This window comes from Cyprinus carpio, chromosome A7, assembly GCF_018340385.1.
Source record: "Cyprinus carpio isolate SPL01 chromosome A7, ASM1834038v1, whole genome shotgun sequence".
Lineage (NCBI taxonomy): Eukaryota > Metazoa > Chordata > Actinopteri > Cypriniformes > Cyprinidae > Cyprinus > Cyprinus carpio.
The window spans coordinates 24963724-24986623 of NC_056578.1; the positions used below are offsets into that span (position 1 = coordinate 24963724).

At 37.0% G+C, this 22900-nt stretch overlaps 1 protein-coding gene across 3 annotated transcripts in view; it reads right to left on the bottom strand.

The window, feature by feature from the left end:
* LOC109083860 (T-cell immunomodulatory protein-like) overlaps positions 1–22900 on the bottom strand; it is a 124555-nt gene that overhangs the window by 9243 nt on the left and 92412 nt on the right. For all 3 annotated transcript variants that reach the window (XM_042760584.1, XM_042760583.1, XM_042760585.1), the window contains 3 exons: positions 18254–18297; positions 13474–13552; positions 2092–2216 (listed from right to left, as the gene is read on the bottom strand). In XM_042760584.1, the coding sequence (XP_042616518.1) occupies positions 2092–2216; positions 13474–13552; positions 18254–18297 (248 nt within the window). The remainder of the gene's footprint in view (positions 1–2091; positions 2217–13473; positions 13553–18253; positions 18298–22900) is intronic.

Consider the following 22900-nt stretch of genomic DNA (forward strand, 5'->3'; position numbering starts at 1 on the left):
AATTACAAAGGTAATTTTCCCTCTTCAACTTGTTTCTCGACAGCAATTAGTAGCAAACGTTAAATCCGTCTTTTTGAGGGAATCCTCCAGGGGTACAGATTTTAATTTCCGACAACACATTTATCATAAAACTCTACATTACAGTATGCACATGAACACGCACAGCTGAGGAAGAGTGTGGGGTCTGAATGAGATATTTTTAGCATGTGTCTTTAGTGAGTATGGATGAGGCTTGCAAATGAAAGGGATGGGGTGGTTTCGGTCTTCCTGTAGGGAGTTGAGCCTCTGCTTACTGTGGAGGGCAACTGTGGGCACAAAGATTTGTTACAGTCAAAGAGCCTCTACTGCTGCTCTGAGCATTAAAGAGGGAGGGCAGCTCAAGCCCACACAATTAAGAGTTATGCTAACCGACAGGCCCTGGCCTTACGATTATGCAACAGTGAGAACTCAATGAGGCTTTTTTTTTTTTTTAATACGGACGGAAGATATTGCAATTTAAAGATATGATATGATATGATATAATGTAATTTAAAAGTGCAACCATTTAATATGTGAGAAAAACATTTTATTGCTTGTGCTTATTAGTACATGAAACGTGTAACAAGGACACTGTTACCCAAGCGTCACCCAAATTTTTCTAGTTCAGCATGTAGCAAAATGAAGCTCTGATTCGGTGTTGTGCAATACTGAGTAATGTGTTTTTCCACAATGTTCTTCTGACGTGATAACTTAGGTTGTTGAGAGACTAGAGATGTGAAAACGATAGAGAAGGGTGAGCTGTTTCCCTTCTGCACACAAGCTTTGAGAGTCAGCAGGAACTGCAGGGTATGCCGTATAGAAACCTTCATCTACATTCATCAACAACCATGCATGCAGAGCCTTTTTGAAGAAATTCTCTGGCAAAGTCTTCCTCTCTCATTCCCTTCAGTGTTTGTAGGAGACAAAAAAACTACTCTAGATCAATTAAAAAACTGTAATGAAATAAATATGCAATTAATTACATATATTAATATTTGATAAGAAATGAAAAAAAAAAAAGAAGATAATTAGTAAAAATTGAACAAAAAGCACCTTTAAAAAAAATCAATACATCACACTATTTCCAAATGCTAGATGAACATCTTTCGGCTGTTGTGATGTGTCTTGTTTTTGCACTGTCTTGCATCATAAGCGCTGCATTTTAAAGACTCCTTGTTAGGTTAAAAACAGTTTAACTTTTAAAAAAAGCATGCCTCAAGACTCCTGTGTTCGATTTCATTCTGCCCTGTGCTTCATGCAGCTGCTTGTCAATGCAAACTGTGTGAACAATTCTCAGTAAGAGCAGTTTGGCGAGTCGTTTTGGCTGTAGTAGCATATGGGTCAGAAGGCATAATTAAATGTGCCATTTTTGTGTTACTTTTACAAATAATTAATTGTACTAAATGGACGTGTTAAATCGGCAGCCCTATTAAAAACACAACACGGCAAATTGCTGTACACAAGGCTCGCTCATGCACAAGCTTTGTGTTAATGTGAATGTGTGTATGCATGTGCATGTATTCATGTGTGAGTGTGTTGGTAAATCAAAATCTGCAATTCTAATCACTGTTTGATAAAGACCTCTGTTTAACTCACTGACAGCAGAGGAAGCAGACGTCTTAAATTTAAATGAGCAGCACTGGGGGAATTCTAGAGGAAGTGGAGGGAGGGAGAGATTTCAATCACAGCTCTTCAGCTAAAACCAGACAGGGACGACGATTAAAAAATCAAATAAATAATTTGAAAACCTAGAAAGGATTGAGAGATGTAAGCACTGTCTTGGCGATATAGTCCTATAATCGTCTACAAACAAGAAATATATATATACATATACATACATACATACACAGTGTAGGGTATATATTCCAACATAGGAAACATTGTGTCTGGCATACTATATATAGTACATCAGACTCAATGTTTCCCTTCTAAAACACAGAAAAAGAGCAGGTAGAAGTAATCCAGGCCATCTGCATGCTCTTCCTCTCCCGGGGCCTTTCTACCCATGATTCCTCCCTCCTCCCTCCATATGGTGATTGTCTGTGAGCATGTTTGAGTAGGTGTGTCTGTTACCTTCCCTCCAGGGGGCTGGGGGATGCCCACAAACAGGTGATCCAGGAAGTTGGCGCTGCGCCCCAGACCGAGCACGGTGTAGGGCAGCTGGAGCGAGAGATGAGCCGACTGGCTGAGCTGTCCCGCTGCAGGAGAGAGAGAGAGAGAGAGAGAGAGAGAGAGAGGGGAGAGAGAAGGAGGGAGGGAGAGAAGGAGGGAGGGAGAGAGGGAGGAGGGGAGAGAGAGAGAGGGAGGGAGGGAGGGAGGGAGAGAGGGAGGGATGGAGGGAGGACGTGAGGTGGAATTGTAGAGGAAGAGAGTGGGATTGAGGATGGAGGAGTGAGAGGTGAAAGAGAACAGCCGAGTGTGAGGGGGAGGGAAGTGTAAGGTATGAAACAGGACATGAACAGGTAAGGGAGGGGGAGGAGAAGATGAAAGAGGAGAAAACCAAAGAAATAGCTGCCATTAGTGTCATCCGTAAATAAGGCTTATTATAATAAGAGATCTCAGCATATGAAGGGCTTTAAATCAACCTCAACAAACTACTGCAGAATATTTCACATACTACAATTGCTTTAAAATGGTAGGTAACCAAAAAATTAAAATCTGTCATGTCTCTCATGTCGATTCAAACCTGTATGACTTTATTTCTTTTGTGGAACACAAAAGAAGATATTTTATTTTTTTCCTCTCCATACAATAGAAGTCAATGGTCACCAAAACTCTTCAGAAACCTTCTTTTATGTTCTACAGAAGAAAGAAAGACAGGTTTGAAACGAGGGTGAATAAATGATGGCATTTACAATTTTGTGTTTTTGGTTATTGATGCCACTGTAAAAAAACACTGTGTCTCACTGACCAGGGACAGATCCCTAGCTAATATAAAATAAAACAAGCAAAAAAAGAATGCTCTTTTATAGTCTTGCTCTAGTAGTGAAGTACACAATGCTGGTATTTCAATCTATATCTTCTATTATCATTTACAGAACAGAACATGTTTGTGTATTGCAATCAGTCATATTTTTACATTTCATTTAGTCATTCAGCAGACACTTTTATCCAAAGCGACTTACAAATAAGGACAATGGAAGCAATCAAAACTAACAAAAAAATCTCAGTTTGCCTAGCGCAGTACACGTAGCAAGGTTATGTACAGTAGGTGGACAACCAAAATGGGTAATACCACCGCCGCCGCAGGGCCGCGGCGTAAACTTCAAGTCAGTCGTGTGTTAAAGTTATTCGCGAAACTACTGCCAGGTGGCGCAAAGGCACGGGTTGCAAACTGACAGTAACTGTAAAATTTTGGTTTGTAAACGGAGATGAAACAAAGTAAAACAACAATAACATTATAATATTACATTGTAACATACTTAAAACCATTAGAAAATTTACAGTGAGTTAATTTCAAAACGTAGGATAGTCTTAGGCTTCTGTCTACGCATCAAAAATTAAAAGAAAGACCTTTACACAAAGGCTCTTTCTGCATGCTATTGTTATTAAACAACAATAATATATATGTGTGTGTATATATATATATATATATATATATATACATATATATATATATATATATATATATATATATACATATAAATACACAGATTAAAAGGTAATGTTTTCATTGTTTTAAATGTTTTCAAAAAATCCTTAAGGTACCATATGCAGAGCAAAATGAGAAAGGTCCAGCATTTAGAAATAATTCTTATTAACTCTGCTATTATTCTTGATATTTTTTGCTCATTATGATTTTTTCCATCCATACTGAAACACGCGTGAAACTCAAAGTCTATTTTACCTAATGAATAATAGTTTAGCTTCAAAATGGGCAACATCACGAATATGGAAACGTTTAGATGTGTCCCGAATGAAAAAAGCCATTAATCGGTTAACATTTGTTACTATGGGTTAACAAATTCATCGGTTAAATTTTGTTACTGTGGGTTAATCTAGACTATGTTGTTAACTATTTACAAATTTCATGTTTATCCCGTTTTTCTCCATTGCATCTGAAATTTTTTAATTTCATAAAACACCGTTTTGTATGTTTTTTTTTAAAAGCCTTTTGTTTTAAGAAGACACAGGAAGTGTCCTCATAACCCATGTTTACGTTGTAGTACCCATGTCAGAATACACGTGTCCTCATAAACCATATTTACCAGTACACACACACACACACACACAAAATAAATAAATAAACTAAAATAACTGTTTTCTATTTTAAGATACATTTGTAAATGTAATGAATTCCTGTGATGTCAGATCTGAATCTCAGTCTCCAGCATCACACGATCCTTCAGAAATCTGTGGCGCGCTGAGGGTCCCTGGATCCCAGTTTGAAAAGCCCTTATGTATAATGTTGTTTAGCTAAGGGTTTGTGTATTCGGGAAACCACATGTACATGCACACACATACAGGTTTATCTGTAACCCACATATGAGCGACAGCATCAACAAAACAAAGAGGATTGAAATTCAGCTAGCCGAGCACAAGCTGAGGTGCAAGACGAGCTAATAGAGCTGTAGCTCGCCTCCTACACACACACACACACACACACACATGCTCACTCACCCACAGTCTGTACAAGTGCAAGGGCACATATTTTCTCTAACTACAACTGTAGGACCATTTTGGTAGAGGATGTACTCTAATGCATGCAAGGAAAAAGAGAAAGAGAAAATAGCTTCAATCTGACAAACAACAGGCAGGTGCAAAGCACTCTGAATAGTAGGTGGGAAAAAGGAGAAATGGTTTACAAGTGTATCTGTCTCTAACTTTAAAAATGTGCCTGCTAGCCACAATGCATACTTCATAAACAGATGGAAAGAAAACAACACAGTATATTAGTATATAAACAACAACTGAAAGCAGATTTTAGTGTCCACACAAACACACTCTCAGCCTAAACCCAACAGCCCAGGTCATCTCCTCAAGCAAACCTGTTTGTTAAATGATCTTGGGTCTAGCGTCGCTATAGAAACCATTCTTTGCCTTGTCGATTGGGCGCTTGTGGAATGATAAAAGGAACAAATGGTGGCGATGCTTCCTGGGCCTGAGGGATTAGAGAGGTTAGAGAGGAACAGCCGCTCGCCGAGCCGCAGAGCCAAAATGGCGGCTTGATCCAGACACTGATTTGTGTGTAGCGACACGTGTCTGCTCTGAGGGAGATAAGTGGAGTGTTCCAGAGGCCTTCAGCAGCATTTCCCATCTTATCACGCTACCGTCACAGAAAACAGCAGAGCGAAAATATGGCCACTCAAAGCCAGAAAGACATCCAGTGTGGAGAGAGGGGAAAAGAAAGAACCTGGGCCGACTAAAAGACACAAAAACTGTTTTTTTGGTAACCAGAACTCATAGAGTACAATGTCAAATTCTAGACAATCTCACCACAAATATGAATATATGAAGGATTTTCTGAAAAGAAAGAATTTTAGCACAATCACAGCACAATATCGGCAGGTAGGAATTCAAAAAGATGTAAAAAATAAAGTCGTCATGCAGATTTCATGAGATGACTTGGTGTGAAAAGGCCTAACTACATTTGGAGGTCAAATTTATTCTGTGTGCAAATTATGTGTGAATACTGTTCCCCAGCAATGACCCTATAGTAGCTCAAAACAACAACAACAACAGTTTAACGAGACAAATTACCATATTCCAAAAAGAACAAACTAACAACTCACTGATATTACAATAACAATATAAGAGATAAATACAAATCAATATTATTGTGTCTAAATAAATTAAAACAAAACAAAAATGACAATTAATCAAATTTAATTGAATTTTTTTAATTTAGGCATCACAACATTATAATGACACCTGTCATGCAAAAAGGGAAGGCAAAATAAGCTGGCTTTACCCTACACCTTTTTGGTTGATGATAAATTATGTATAATTATGAATTTTTGTATTAAAAAAATTATTATTATTTATTTATTTATTTTTGGTGATGATGATGTACAGTATGGAAATGGATATCTATTTTGAAACTAGCTAAAAATCACATTTAACACTGCTATTAAAATACTAGAATATTATTTTAAAATGAGCATTAATGACATTTTTTTTTTTTTTTTTTTACAAATCTTCAGAAGATGCCATTGAATCCCAAACCCACCTAAACTAAAGTGACAAACAGACCCTTCATTAAGTCCAAACCTACCAAAAGACCTAGAGAGCAGCGCTTATAATCCAAAAAACGTTTTGCAGAGCCGAATGATAGTTCAAATATATAAAAACACATTATACGTATGTAACTAGTATAAACAGAAAAGTTAGAAAATGGGAAACCAACACAAATCATTTGCAATCCAAGTGAATCATATTAGCAGTGTGAAACCTCAGGAAGCTGGAAGGTGTGCAACATCTTGCCATTAGAACTTACAATTACTAATGCTTGGCCAACATATAGTCCTGTCTATCTCACATGACAGAGCTGCTTTGAATCTTGTAAGAGCAAGGCAGAAAGAGAGCTATCAAGAGTGTAATTATAGAAGAAATAACTGCATTAGGTCAGATGGGTCTCTCTTTCTCTATATGTTCACTGAACATAACGAAAGGACTTCAAACTATCCTAGAGGAAAAAGGCGGCTTTCAGATCAATTACAGAGAAAAAAGGCTCCAACAAGGGTCATTATCACAGTCATTCTCTCTATCGCTCTTCATGGAGAGGAAGCAGACGATGCGGTATATGTGATGAGTGTGAATGTGCTCTCTTTGTGATTTTGATGGATTGGAGTGATATCCAGAGACAGAGACGTGCTAAAACCACCAGCAGAGATTCCTTCTTTTGCTCCATCACAATGATGATCCAGATCACGAACATAAAGATATACATACTCGTGGTCAGCACAAGCATGTCTACTCATATTTTAAGGCTGTGTGATTTAAAAACTGAGTGTTTTCTGATCACAGGAGACTTTGGAAAAAGACAGCAGGAAAGAGGGGATCATTTTGCTGGCTTGTGAATGGGTGAGGTCTATGTTTGCTCTGGGAGATTCAGAGAGGGACAAAAGCTGTGATCAATACTAATGGGACCTCTCACCCCAGCTGCAGGCACAGCACATATATGAGAGTGTGAATGAGGAGGAAGAGAGACGAAGATGGGGAATGGACTCGAGAGACATTAGACTTGTACAATAAGATTATTGTCCTTTTGGATATAAGCAAGCGCACACAGAACTGTGTGATTCATTCACCAAGTTCAATCTTCTCTTATTAAATCCAGTGGGGTCAAAATTTAAGATTTATTTTACATTACAAAGAGTATTAAGTAAACAATTTGAATAAAAAAGTTTAACAGAAAAAGCAATCAATGTCATATATTTGACGTGTCTTTTAATGACAGCAGCACTTCTCAAATAAAAATATAGATACTAGTGATTTTATTGTTTCTTCAGCATGAAAATGAATTAGTAAAACAAGTCTAGAAGACTAGAAAAAAAAAATTATGTTTCGTCACACTAAATAAAGGCACAGCTACATGTAACATTCATTATAACAGGTTTGTAAGGCAACTTATTTAAATTAATTTATTTTTTGGTTGATAAAAACAAGTAATTAAAGTTTTAATGGTATACAGCATATACAGCATAGAGTATAGCATAGAGTCTAATGCAGAGCCACAAAAGCAACTAATAGCAGAAATAGAAAATATGTAAAAAATAAAGTGAAAGTGAAGTGACATACAGCCAAGTGTGGTGACCCATACTCAGAATTCGTGCTCTGCATTTAACTAATCCAAAGTGCACACACACACAGCAGTAAACACTCACACACCGTGAACACACACCCGGAGCAGTGGGCAGCCATTTATGCTGCGGCGCCCGGGGAGCAGTTGGGGGTTCGGTGCCTTGCTCAAGGACACCTCAGTCACCTCAAAAAACAGACAGGTTCAGAAGTACAGCTGAGAATGAACTCAAAATGAACAGAAGTTCAGATAGGAATGAACAAAAACACATTCCTAATAATAATTCAAGAGGAAGAACACACCATCAACTAGGGCTGTCAAAAGTTCCGACTTCGGTACCAGTCAGTCCTGAAATGTTAAAAATTTCCCGCTAGCATTTTGAGCATTGTTGAGAGGATTCCTAAACAGCTCTTATTGTCTATTGTGTTCACACGTTCAACAGACATGTCTGTGATTGGCTACAATGATCCTCGCTTCACACTCTTCACCGAGCGCTTACACAGATACACATGGGAGCATTTGAAAGCCGCGTCTATCAGAGGATCCATCTATGAGCAGATAGACTATATTAGGGATCCACTGATAGATGTGGCTTTCAAACGCTCCCATGTGTATCTGTGTAAGGTAGTTGCTGTAGTAGTCATGTTGAATGGTGTAGGGTTAAGGGAGGTAAAATATGGTCATGCAGAAAGCATGTGCTTTATGAGTACTAATAAACAACCAAAAAAGCTAGTAATATGCATGCTAATAAGCGCTTAGTTAATAGAGAATAGTGTTTCCTAATCTACAGTGTTACTGTTTAAACTGAGTCACAATGTGAATAAAATCTTTTAAATTTGGCTGATTTAAATGTCATTAAAATAACAGCTACCATAAAGAGAGTAAAAATCTCAGCTCCGTTTAACATATTTGATCAAGTTTAAAACCGGCATGCAGAACTCTGCAGATATTTCTCCCCAAAGTAAATGGAAAGAATGCTAAAAAGTTAGCAGATTCCATCTGTGCCTATATATGAGTGTGTAGGACATGTAACAGTGTGTCTGTGTGTGTTCCTCACTGTGATGATTCAGAAGAGCTGTTCATTATACAGCACATTCATTTGGCTAATTAATGAGAACAGTCTCAAGCCCCATATTGATCTGCATCAGCCTCCCCTCTCCCTCTTCATGTCGGCCTCCATGCTTCACCTTTTTCTGCTCACATTCTCTGTTAACTTATAACTCTCATTCATTAGCTTAGTACTGCAAGGTTCAGTCCAATTATACAAGCATGAAAACAGAACCCTCTGTGGTACCTTATGAAGTACCTCAGATATTATTGGAGAGGATGCCCCCCACTCGGCTCCCTACAAATGCACATTTACCTGCAGGCTATACAAATATTCATACATAAATTCCCACACACAAATTAATTAAAAAGAAGAAAATAAATGCAGTCATGAATTGGAGTTAATGCTAAATTTAATACACATACAGTATATTTTGCATTATATAGTTTATGTATTAAAATATTTTAATTTGTGATGGTACACAACACATTTTTAATTGATAGACTAATAAATTTGTCATAGGTTGTTTGAGGCATAATCCTCCTAATTATTTTGTAATTGATCTAAAGAATATTTCTTGCTGGAATAGATGTTATCTTAGAAACTGTAGGTTGCTCCTCATTTAAGCCAATTGAGAAAATTTGTTAATTTGTTTGGTTTAGTCAACTCGGTTCCGTTTTAGATAATTTAATAGAAAGACAACTCAAGCTGATTTAAAAGTGAGTTATTTTCAGCAGGGCTCTGAACCGGTTCAAGGAACGAAAACGAAGATCGGAAACAAACAAAATATTGACAGGAACAGAACCAGAAACAGAAACGAAATCAAATTTTATAGTTCCGAACAGAATCAAAATTTGAAATGGCCATTAACCGGTTAATAATGTTATTTTATCGTTCCATGTAATATTTGAAATTTGATATTAACCAATCAGGAATTCCAGTAGTACGGCCTATGCAAATATGACGCTGAAGCCAACGAGTGAAATGTCCACTTAGCTTTGAACTCATCATAGGTAAGTCACAGTGGCAATGCACCGCCCTTAGAGTTTATTTGAGGATAGTATAAGATGAATTCAACAGATCACACACACCTGCAGCGCTTCTGTGAATGGAGAAAACAAAAAACCTCTATAGGCTTACATAAAATGGAATATAGGGATATACACTAAATATATTTCACTTAAATTCATTCATATTGACAGATTAACGAAACGAAAGAAAAAAAGGTGCAAAATTACGGTTCATTTTGACACGTTCCAAAGTTTTCGGAGAGAGTAGTTTTCTTTATTTTGCAAAAGCTTGACAGCTTTGAATAATGTCTTGCTTCTGTATAACCAACCAGCGTTGGTATGACCATCACGCCGACGCCTTACGCACACACACAACATAATTTTGCTATATTGAATCCTGTTCATTATCAAAATTAAATATGGTTAAAGAAACAAATAAAAAGTTACACTGCTCCGCTGTACAACATTTGTTGCGTTCAGTGTGACCGCTCTTCACTGTGCTGATATAGCCGATGTGAAGGATGATGTTTTATGTCGATGAAAGTACAAACACTATATAATAAACAATATTTTAGCATCCATATACGTTGGGAATATGGAAACATTTGGATTCGTGGCTAATGAGAGAGGTAGGCATCAGCTCACCTTAAATTAATTAGTTTTTGGATTGACGTTTTTATAGCCTAAACTTTAGAAGATTTGTTTTGGAGAGAAACTAATAACTGTTCTGTTTTTATAATGTTTGTAAACATTTTGCTTTAGCCTACAGGCATTTTAGCCTTCATTATTTTGGAAAGTAATAGGGCTAATAAAATGCGACGTGAGCCGCGACTTATGTTTTTTTTTAATTCTCAAAACGCAATCTTATACAAGTGTTTTTAATAATAAAATGTGAGGAGACTTTTTTTGTTTTATTTTAAAATAATTTAGTGTTTTTATAGTGTTGATTTTTTTTTTTTTTGTTTTGTGTAGTTTAATATATTTGGCCAAAATCTAGAAAAGATGATGCTGTATTGGCTGTGACTAAGCGCAGTGGGTTATTGGCGAACGTTACCAGATCTCTCTTTTTTCAGTTTCTTTTTGAGTAAAGAAAACGCTGTACTTTATTATTATTATTATTATTATTATTATTAGACAAATTATAGGCAAAGAAAATTGTTTTTAAAAAATAACGTTATTAACCGGTATTTCTTCCACCTGAACCAGTTTCGGAATGGTAATAATATCAGAGCAACAGGAACAGAAACGTTAAAATATCGATTCTGCTCGGAGTGAACCGATTGATTTTTTTTTTTCCATTTTCAAGCCCTGATTTTCAGTGTTCCAGTTAAACTAACTTCTAAAGAATAGTAGGCCTATTTTTCTACTTATTTTAAACTGTTATCAGGACACTACATGAACAATGTTGCCTTCATGGGATCTGTGGTTACTTCAGTTACTTTGACCTCAAATAGAGATAGGGAGAGCAAGTGCAGACAGCAGCAGAAATACTGCCGTCCCCATGTCCTAAGCTCGAGTCTAAATGTGCAATAAGTCTTGCTGTGCTGTGTTTTATTACTGGCCAATGAGAGCCTGAGGGAATAAGGGCCCTAATACAACCTGACCTGTTCTCCACTCCGCGTACAACATACACCCCATTACTGTCCTTCAGCTGACCCCAGAAACCCTGCCACAATCTCTCCAATTACAGCAGGACATTTAGCACAGAACTGTAGTTAGAAGTTCAGCATCAGATCACGGAGGGACGATGGGCCACAGTGTCACTAAGCTCTACTAACAGTTTCTGTGCTGAAATGGTAATTGCTTTTATTTATCTATTCCTTTGTGTTTTCTCTGGGAACGCCATCAACTCCCTGTCACTCCTCAACTCTTCACATGGTAAACTGTGTGTGGAGGAAAGAAAGATAGAACGACAGCTAGATAGAACCACACATACACAGAAATTAGTGCTGCACAATTAATCGAAATTAAATCGCAATCGCGATTAGGCAAAAGCTGCAATTGTCATTCGCATCTTGTCAGTGAACTACGGTTCTGTGTAGTAAATGCTGCTCCATCTGAAAGCACGTGATGGAGATTTACTACTGATCACAGAACTGGCTTTACTGACTTTTCTGTAAAACACATTAGAACCTGACCTAAAAATGAAAACAAACCTGACACACAGCAGGTGAAGCCAGAGATTCATACTGAATTTCATACTCAGACTATTAAGAAGCAAACACAGCCAAACACTTCTGTTCATTTGTATTCTGCTTCAGCAGGTGTACAACAAGACAAATCAAGAACATTATTACAGTGACATTTCATTATAGACCACTATGTCAGCATATACCATTTAACTCTGAGACTGTTTTTTTTTTTTTTTCAGGACATAATGACAATAAACATTTATAAATGCTCTGTCTGAGTGTCTTTTATCCCTTATGAATCTCTCTTCACATTAGAGAGGAAAGAACAAAGATAAAGAGGACAATGAGAGAGAGTGGAGATATCTAAGATAACAGAAATCCTTTCATGGCTAGAAGGGCTATAATTTGATTGGACAGAACTCAAAGACAAGTTCAGAAACTCTAGTCCAGCTTTTAAAAGCAGGACATAATTGCTTAAAAAAAAGAAGATTTCTTCTACAAGCATGGAGCACACAAGTTCCCAAAAAATCCATTATTTCCAGTTATCTGAGGATAATTTTTGTCCTTTTAACCATTTATCTTTGACATAGCTTTGTCACATCCCACTCTCTGTTCTGCTGAGGATCTTTAGCACACACACACACACACACACACACACACACACACACACACACACACACACACACACACACACACACACACACACACACACACACACACACACACACACACACACACACACACACAGAACAGGTCTGCACAGAAGATGCAGATATGCACGTGCACACACAGAATCACAGCATGAGAGAAACATTTATTCTGTTTATGTAATGCTTCCACTGAGAACTCAGTCAGTGATGTATTTCAAAAGAGAGTTCAGGAAAACAGCCATTTACACCAAAGTGATGGAGTTATGTCAGTGCCGTGAGGAATTTAATCTCATCTGCTCTTAGAAAGGTGGAACAGATGATCTTGAACTTAGTCAATCAGATATCCCTCAATGGCCAAAACAACATAAGAGACACTCATATAAAATACTAAGCATTCAAGAAACAAGGCAACTCAAGCGTCATACCGATGTGTGCTTAGTTACAGAATCTCTAGTTTGGTCTAGATTGGAAAACAGTATTTTAGACCTGTTGTCTACAGAACATGGTGTGACAACGGACAGAAATTACTGTCTCACTAACAAATGTCCATCAATTTGTTTTTTTTGAAAAAAAAAAAAGGGCAATTCTCCAGAGCATTTGTGTGCATCCTTCACACAATGTACCATGCCAGAACAGATTTTATAATTAACACCAGGATAAAGTAAAGCCAAGAAAAACTTTTTATTGGTCAATTCAAAATAATCCTAGTCTAGTTTAGTCTAATCCATAAAAAGTAGTGAACTAGTCACGACAGATAACTGTAGTGTGTTGAGGTTGACTTATCTTACCTTCCTGAGGCAGGATATGCTGTGCAAAGAGATATGTGTGATGCCTTTCCCATCTAGTGTTAATCTTTTCTGAGCCGTGTACTCACCAGATGCGTTCTTCAGATAACCGTTCGAGTCCACCGATGTGTACATGACATACGGGCCAGGCTGGTTCACACCAAAGGGCTGTGGGACAGATAGAAGTGATTAACAACAAATACAATACAATAAAATACAAAAAACTATATGGCAAATGCCATTAAAATCATAAAACTACTCAAGAAGCAAAAAAGCAAAAAAGCAAAAACAAAAACACTACCATCTCAAATTAGAAAAATAATTTTACAGGCCAAAAAAAGCCCACTGTCTATTGCAAATAGTGTAGTGTAGTACAAAAAAATATCACAGAACAACGTTAATGTGACCTCACTTTAACTCAAGCAAACAGAAGATGTTCAGACAATGCAAAAACCCCTAAAGCGAACTGACTCAACCACATATCTGATAATATCATTAAAATCTTCCTTGGGAAGGCTCATTGTAGTAGCCTGGGAAATTGCAAATATGATTTTGTTTCCTGGCAGACTGCTAAAATCCAGAACATTGGAGCTACTCTGACCTCTGATATTGGCCTGACGATGATTATGTTGACCCTTGCTTGTATGCAAGTGTATGTGTTTTCAGTCTTGAGTCCACACAGATCACCACAGGTTACACAGGCCCAGCTCCAGCCTCCCTCAAATACTGAGACACATGAGAGATATCTATCAGCATCCAGGAGGAATGTGGGGCCAGCACTGGCTCAGCACTGGGGAGATGGGGCAGACCTGCTACATGGCAGCTTCTCAATTATGAATACTTTTCTCTGTGCAGACAATAACCCTGGGAACTGCAAATGAACAGCATGCCAGGAACAAGTGAGCATAAATTTTTAAACAGATGTACTTGTAGGGCATGATTATGGGTGGGGAGGGGTGAAATGATTCCCTAGTTGTAAATTATGTTCTATCGTAGCTGATGAATCCAGCCAATAGACAATGTTGACAGAAAGTGAGACAATCCTGGACCCGAAGCTCTCAGTCATCCAGTGCCAAACTGACATAAATGAGGGAGAGGAAGACCTGGCAGCATCAGATACAGATGAAAGATGTTCAGACAAACACAAGAATGAGGGCCAGAGAATCTGACGTCAGTGAGACCTGAAGCCCCATACACTTCTTTGGATCTGACAATCTACTCCATTGCCAACATCCATCACAGAGTTTATTCATAGAAATCAAAACACAAAACACATGTAACTAACTACAACATAGCATAACAGTTTATGACTTTTGTTGCTACTTTAATTGCTTCTTCACTCAGTATGTAGAGACACATGATAAATGACTTTCAGTTTTGGTGAACTATCCCTTTAATTATCATGATACACACTTTAAATATTAATCATGCTGGGCATTCATTGCAATTAGTGTTTTAAATAGTCTGTCAAACATCATGTTCATTACTACAATACATATTTCATTTCATTCAGTTTGGTGCATTAAGTTAGACCTTTAGTAATAGATGCTTTTATAGTATTTGCTCTTTACAGGTGCAGCTGCTCCAAACAAAGAACTCACCAGATTAAGATGTGGAAAGACATGTTACGACCATGATTTGGAAAATGAGCAACAACCGAGGAACAGTAGTCACCGTTTCACTCAAAAATGATACATAGTAATAGTTAGGTAATGATTAAAATTATTTTGGCAAGTACAAAATGTGTTTAATTCCAAAAACATTTAACAATGTTTTGTTCAAAACAGTTTTTAATGTTTTAAGCTTTACTTAAATTTTACAATCCAAGTATAAGTAAATGCATGGTTAATTTTGCAAAATGTGTTAAATATTTTATCTACACTTACTGCATAACTGCTGTTTTTTGTTGTTGTTGCTGTAATTGCATTGTTTTGTATAAATACATTTTCCTCATTCCAGCTTGATCAAGTGAGTTCTTTAATGGATTTTAAAATTGCATGCATAATTATGAGAGGTTTATAGATTTAAGCCATGTTATTTATATATTATAATTAAGTAAGGAAAGTTCAACGTTGTGTTTGAGTTAAAACAGCAGTTTTTGTGAAATGTTACTACAAATTAAAATACCTGTTTTCTATTTGAATATATTTTAAAATACAATTTATTCCTGTGATGGCAAAGCTGGATATTCAGCAGCAATTACTCCAGCTTCCAGTGTCACATGATCCTTCAGAAATCATTCTGATCTGCTGATCAAGATTTTGCTCAAGAAACATTTCTTATTATTAATGTTGAAAACAGTTGTGCTGCTTAATATTTTTGTAGAAACTACGATTTTTTATCAGGATTCCTTGATGAATAGAAATACATGAAATTGTAACATAATAAATGTCTTTGTCACTTTATCCTTGATGAATGCTGAAAATCTCACTTATTTACTTAAAAACATATTGATCCCAAACTCTTGAATGGTAGTGTATCTCACAATGTGACTACATATATTGCAACTGTGATTTTGTTTTCTAATAACTGCGAAATTCAAACCTTAAATATTACAACTCACCAAATATTCCCCTTAAAGAAACTGAGGTTATTTGCATGAAGAGCACCTAACTACTATTATCAAGAGCTTCCTGGAGAAGTGAAAAAGCAAAGCTTAAACTGCAAAGGAAGACAACATCTGACCCAGACATGACTGCCAAATATAATGTCTGCAACTTCAGAAGCCAGTTACAAAGCAAAAAATAACTTCCATTAAACTCTTCAGATTGGCTGAAGCATAGTAAACAGCAGGAGGACCTTGAGCTATATCAACCATACAAGGACAGGTGGTTAACCCATGATCTCGCTGATGAAACGACCAGACAGCAAGAGACAAATGTTGAGACTGAGCAAGACAAAGAACAGAGAGAAACAATGTAAATGTGGGAAGATATATCATCAGAGGAAACAAAGTGATGCCTAAGACAGCAGAGAGGCGAGAGGCAGCTTAAAGGAGATAAACGGATATGTCACAAGAACTGAATTGGGAATAACAAACACCTCCATGAGTGACTGCAAATTTGCGCCAAATATTTGAGACTTAAAAAAAAAGGAACTAACTAAGACTCTCTCCAAACTAAAACAAAAGCTGAAATATAATAACTCTTAAGTGTTCCAGTGGGTCATTTGTTTTTGCAAGTAACATACAAATGGCAAATATTTCATTTAATTTTTTCATGAATCAGAGACTCCAAATAAACCAGGAACAAACACAAACACGATCCTTTGCTTCGAGTAAATAGTTCATTATAACCTGGCAGCAGATTTCAAATTTCCTACTACTCCCACAGCGCAACCTAAAGTTGCGATTAAACTCAAGTAGTGACAGATATTTCTTCAGTATTGTGTAAAAAAAAGAAAAAACTTCAGATGGTGACTTGGTTCTATTCATCTGTTGTCGATCGGATTTTGAGATCAACAAGTGGAGGGAGATGAGCGTATGCAAGGTTTAAGCGGACAAAATTATTGGAGACAATCACCAAAGAGAAGTCTGTTGTTTTCATAGGAAGGTCCAGTTATCACATTTGGATTAAACATTACAGGGTCACATAAAAAAGAAACGTATGCATAGAATGAATCAGTTGTTTACAATAAGATCTATAACATCCATTTAGAAAATATATAAGGTGAATTTTAACTTCTTCGCTACTTCAAGGAAAACTACCATATGAGTGTGATTTACACTGGCTGTGATCGTCCAGGATGTGCAACTGTGTTTAGCATGCAACACTGGAAAAATAGGACAAATGCAAATGACTATGATCCAGAACATATGCATTCATCTGCACTAACATCCCTGTTTCTGCATCTGAATATTAATTTAGCGTGAGACTGTATAACATATATGTCAGAGGTCCAGTTGGAGCGAGACAGGAGTGCGGCCCATCTTATTAAATCATAGAGCCCTCTGCTATCCACTGGCCTCAGGGCAAACAGTCTGTACTCGGCATATCACTAAGTTAGAGAACACATTCAATGTGATGTGTGTGTCTGTGTGTGGAAAAGGCTGTTTTATCTCTTCATTATGAAGAATGACTGAGGTCTGTGAGTGTGTATGTGTGTGTCGCTCATGCATTAACAGAGTAATGACATGCTTTGGGACCCTGCCAATGGCACTGACAGAATAAAAGAAAGAAGAATGTGTGTACATCGAAAAGGAAACAAGGTACAGAAGTGCTCACAGGCAAATGGAGAGAGTGTAGAAGAGAGAGGAAAACAAGAGTGAGAACATAAAAGCCTGTCTTCTCATCAGAATGAGGACAGCTTTGTGACTCACTTGTCCCCGACCTCAACAGCTAGTCAATAACTTCAGAGGAAGGAAGATAATGTGACAGAAGTCAGACAATCAAAATCAGGTTTGATCTTTTTAAGAGTTACCTATGTAGTGGTTGACTGATCGACCGAAGGTCGACTGGACTCTTATCGTTAAGGCTGATTATTCAGCCAATATTTGACATTTTTTAATTAAAAGCATTGGCAGAAGTGCTCCTGTTTGGCTGATAAGTGTCTGAATTGGGAATTTATTTTGACAATGCTGCGAATATACTATATTGCAGAGAAAAGTTGGTAAAGCTTAATTTTTTACACATTTAATTCTTAACGAGGTTCACTTTTCGAATTGATTACATTTTATAAATGATACAATATAAACAAACATGCTACAGGCAGGGAATGTGTAGAACATTATGAATGATGGGCTTGAATTCTGAAATCTGCAGGAACAGATTGCATGAGGGCCTGGTGATGCCAAACACATGCCAGTACCACTCCAGTTGAGTGTCTTGTATGATAGAGCAAAAAAAAAAAAAAAAAAAAATCAGAACTCACCTTGACGTTTTCTGGACAGTCATTGGAGCACAGGCCACTGAGCACTACAGAGAGGAAGAGATAAAGACAATCATAACTCTGTCCCACACATCTGGCCCTTAGATAAGACAGGTTGATTGCAGTGTGTGTATCAAATCCACTTTACAACACTCTGCTAAACACGGGCAGCAGTACATTCACCTCCGCTAATATCACACAATTTAACAGCAACTCTGCTCCCGCACACATCTTCAGCCAGGAATTATGCCTAGAGAAAATGAATTGGGTGAAATGTGCACTAAATTCCCACTAATGGTGTGAAATAAGAGCCAAACTCTCTCGCTCTCTTGAGGCCAAAATTGACTGTGTGTTAGAGAACAGCACATATGTAAGGGAAAGTAAAAAATCATTAATTGCTCATTAGTGGCACACAAAGAACCATCTGTGTACTTGTGCATCTGTCTTTATCTAAACTCAGCATTAGATTTTTAAACTGGCAGTGACAGGCAGCACTATTTACAGACACGGCAAATTAGAAAGTTCAGGATGGGAGAACACCAGCATAAATTATATAAGGGAAAATGGAAAGGACAAAGAAAAAAAAGCGACTTTGAAAGTCTGTGATGGAAAAACTAATTCTGAAAATGTTTCAATCACTTCTCATCCTTTGGAAATTTATAGATTTCCATATTTAGTCTGACGGACAAATGTTCTGCATGAGTTATTCGGATTGTGAAATCAAATACGTGGCTTTGGTTTTTAAAACAAATGTACTGAGGGGTGAAAGAGAGGTGTGACATGAAGCCTGAAATCATTTTTTATTCATGCCTGGTCTAGCAGTTTTGTTTTATTTTATATATATATATATATATATATATATATATATATATATATATATATATAGTTGTGCTTGGAAGACAAGAACAGAGCGATAAAGTCAAAATGGTCAATTTTTTTCTTATGTTTTTGAAAGAACTCTTTTATGCTCACCAAGGCTGAATTTATTTGATCAAAAACACAGTAAAAGAAGCAATACTGTAAATAAAATAACTGTTTTGTATTTTAATATATTTTATAATTTAGTCCTGTGATAGCAAAGCCAAATTTCCAGCGGCCATTACATCGTCTTTAGTATCACATACTCCTTTAGAAATCTTTAAAATATGCTGATTTTGTGGAAAAAAGTTGTTTTTAATCATTATCAATGTTGAAAAAGGTTGTGCTGCTCAATGTTTTTGTGAAACCATAATACATTTTTTAAAAGAATTTTTGGTGAACAAAGTTTATCAAATTCATAATATTCATATTCAATATTCAATTCATAATATAACAGCATTTATTTGAAACAGATTTTTTTTTTGTAACAAAGTAAATGCCTTTACTGTCACTTTTGATAAATTTTATGCATCCTTGCTGAATAAAAGCAATGATTTCTTAATTTTTTTTTACTGATCCTATACTTTTGAACGGTAGTATACCATTCTGGGTCCTGCAACAACCAAGCAGATAACCTTCTCCAGGTATTATATACCTCTTTGTGACAGACATCCTGCTGGCCTGAAGCTGTCAAATACATTTTAGGCTTTGTTTGTGAATGTGTGGCTAATAGTTGTCCACCGTTTTAATAATATTTTATAATTTAGTCCTGTGATAGCAAAGCCAAATTTCCTGCATCATCTTTAGTATCACATACTCCTTTAGAAATTTTTATAATATGCTGATTTGGTGGAAAAAAAGTTGTTTTTAATCATTATCAATTTTGAAAAAGGTTGTGCTGCTCAATGTTTTTGTGAAACCATAATACATTTTTAAAAAGATTTTTTGATGAACAAAGTTTATCAAATTCATAATATTCATATTCAATATTCAATTCATAATATAACAGCATTTATTTGAAACAGATTTTTTTTTTGTAACAAAGTAAATGCCTTTACTGTCACTTTTGATAAATTTTATGCATCCTTGCTGAATAAAAGCAATGATTTTCTTAATTTTTTTTTACTGATCCTATACTTTTGAACGGTAGTAAACCATTCTGGGTCCTGCAACAACCAAGCAGATAACCTTCTCCAGGTATTATATACCTCTTTGTGACAGACATCCTGCTGGCCTGAAGCTGTCAAATACATTTTAGGCTAGTGTTTGTGAATGTGTGGCTAATATTGTCCACCATTTTGAACATACAAACTGACATGCCTGCACACGCATGCTAAAGGATAAGGAAACATGCACACATAGTGGAAATGTCTTTATCAATGACAAGTTACCAGCAGGGCTTGTGCACTGAGCTGAAGCATGATACGCACGGTCATGATACACTCCCACTGTGTCTGTGTGTTTATTTGTGTGTGTGCATGTACTGCTGTACAGTGCCCACCTAAGAGTACAGCATAAAACCATAAACAGAAGGTTTAGCACTGAATACATCTAAACGTGCTTAATCCCAATGAAATGCCATTTTTTGAACTCACTGCATGAATAATGCGCTTGTTTACTGTCAGAGCTTAGTGTGAGCCTTCATATAGAGATAAGACTCGACATTTGTCTCTATTCCTCCCGCAGTCTTCATCTGGAGATCCTGTAAACCTCTCTAATACAAAGAAATTAAACTAATCACACAGCGACAGGAATGTCATCAGACTTCTATTGATAAGCTGAGGGGAAATATAGAGTGTTACAGTGGACAGTTGAAAATACAATTCAATAAAAACTTGTGATGGTTCATTCCTCATAGTGACATCTTGGTAAGCTTATAAGGTTACGTGAACAATTTCCTCGTTTGAACGCCTCATCACAGATGTCTGACATGATTCTGCTTGAACAGCTTCAACTTTTTTTTTTTTTTTTTCTTGTTGTGACAAAAGGAACAGATCCAAATTGTGTTGCAGTTGTTCCCAGGACATTGGGAGATTCTGCGGAGTGAATCTGTCAGGAGTTCGCAGCAACAATGGAATAGCTGTGATGTGATGGCTGTGAAATTGGACATGAGGCCTGCTGTTCTGTTCCGCACTGGTAAACCAGATGCCACCGACGCTCTAAGTGACTGTGTCTCATGTCATTCATAACAGCTGCCCCACACAGACGCTCACACATTATTACACCATCAGAGGTGGTGGTGCACTACTTCATAAAGCTGGAATAAAACCTGTCACTCTTAATCTAGTCCATGAAACTGGTGACCAGGTGCTTTCAAAGTTGTGAGATCACAGCCTGGAGAATACATCCATTACCTTACTCTAACCCAGCAGCATCACAGAGAGCTTTATGATTGGCTGTCATTCCTGGCTGAGGTCAGGCAGTGATTACAGTAACAAGCAGCACTCCCAGTCCCTCATCACTTAATCATTCCACCAAAAAAACTCTCCACACACTTAAAGATGCAGTGTCTACGCTAGAATACTACCAATCCAGCTTAATGTGCGAAGCAAGTGATCCATCGTTTTGCAGAAAGAAAGCAGCCAGACAAAGAAGCACTGACTAACTAATGGCATGAGTTTGGGGCGTGGCTATCTGTTTGACTGACCAATGGCAGTTGGGAGAGGTGGAAAGGATTTATTACAGCTGCCAGGTTGTGCACAATTCAAAATTGAACTAAAAATGCATTTTAAGTTCTAGTTCTTGAATACATTTTTTAACCAAAATTAAGGTAGTAAACAGGAAGCAATTTAATTTTAACTTTAACTTGAAAAAGTAGAATTTTAAAAACAAATAGTTTGAAACAAAAAGTTTGAAAGTTTTGAAAAACATTTTCCAGACAGACATATAGATATATTGATGGATGAATGTAACAATGGTAGAACAGAATAATATTGGTACAATAGATAGAACAATAGAATGATAGATAGAATGACAGATATATAGACAGACAGATAGACAGACAGACAGACAGAGAGATAGATAGATAGATCGATGGATAGATAGATAGATCGATGGACTGTCAGAATGACATGAAATGCATCAAATTTTTCAATTCTCAATTTTGCACAACCTTGTCAGACCACAAAAAGACAAACTTGTTCCTCAAGTTTGAGTTCGGTGTGTGACACCTTTCACTTTCTCTCTCCGATAATTTATTGTCATTCTCTACTAAATCTGTCTAGTAAGGCAAAAAACAAGCAAACAAACAAACAAAAGAAAACTACAGTGACTGACAGGACTGAACTGAAACCACAGTGAATGATTTATTAAATTCAATCTGCTACAATAAAAGAAAAAGACCCTACTTTAAGAGTTCCCATGTACAGTTGTAACATGTAGGGCAGGGGTTTGGTTTCCAGAGTGACAGATAGCAGAGGCGTGGAAGGAGCGAGCACTGGTCTGAACAAAGCGCGCAGATGTTCCTCAGTGAGGCTCATCTGCATTCTAATAAATGAACAGGAATGCAATCAGCTGCCATAGTTCTCCCTCTCAGCCTATAGCCAACACACACTTACTCATCCACACCGCAAATACACACTCCAACTGCCGTCTGTGTGTGTTTAGAGCACGTAATCACAGGAAATTACAGCACCTGGCCTCTCCCCGCCTCTTGTACTCTCCTGCTACCCGCTGACTGCTCACTAAGACTATTGAGTTGAAGCTCAGAGGGGAGGTATAAATATGTGTGCTTGAGCATTTATGACACTGAGGAAAAAAGGGGCAAGTGGGTGTTTTAAACATGGCAAAAGA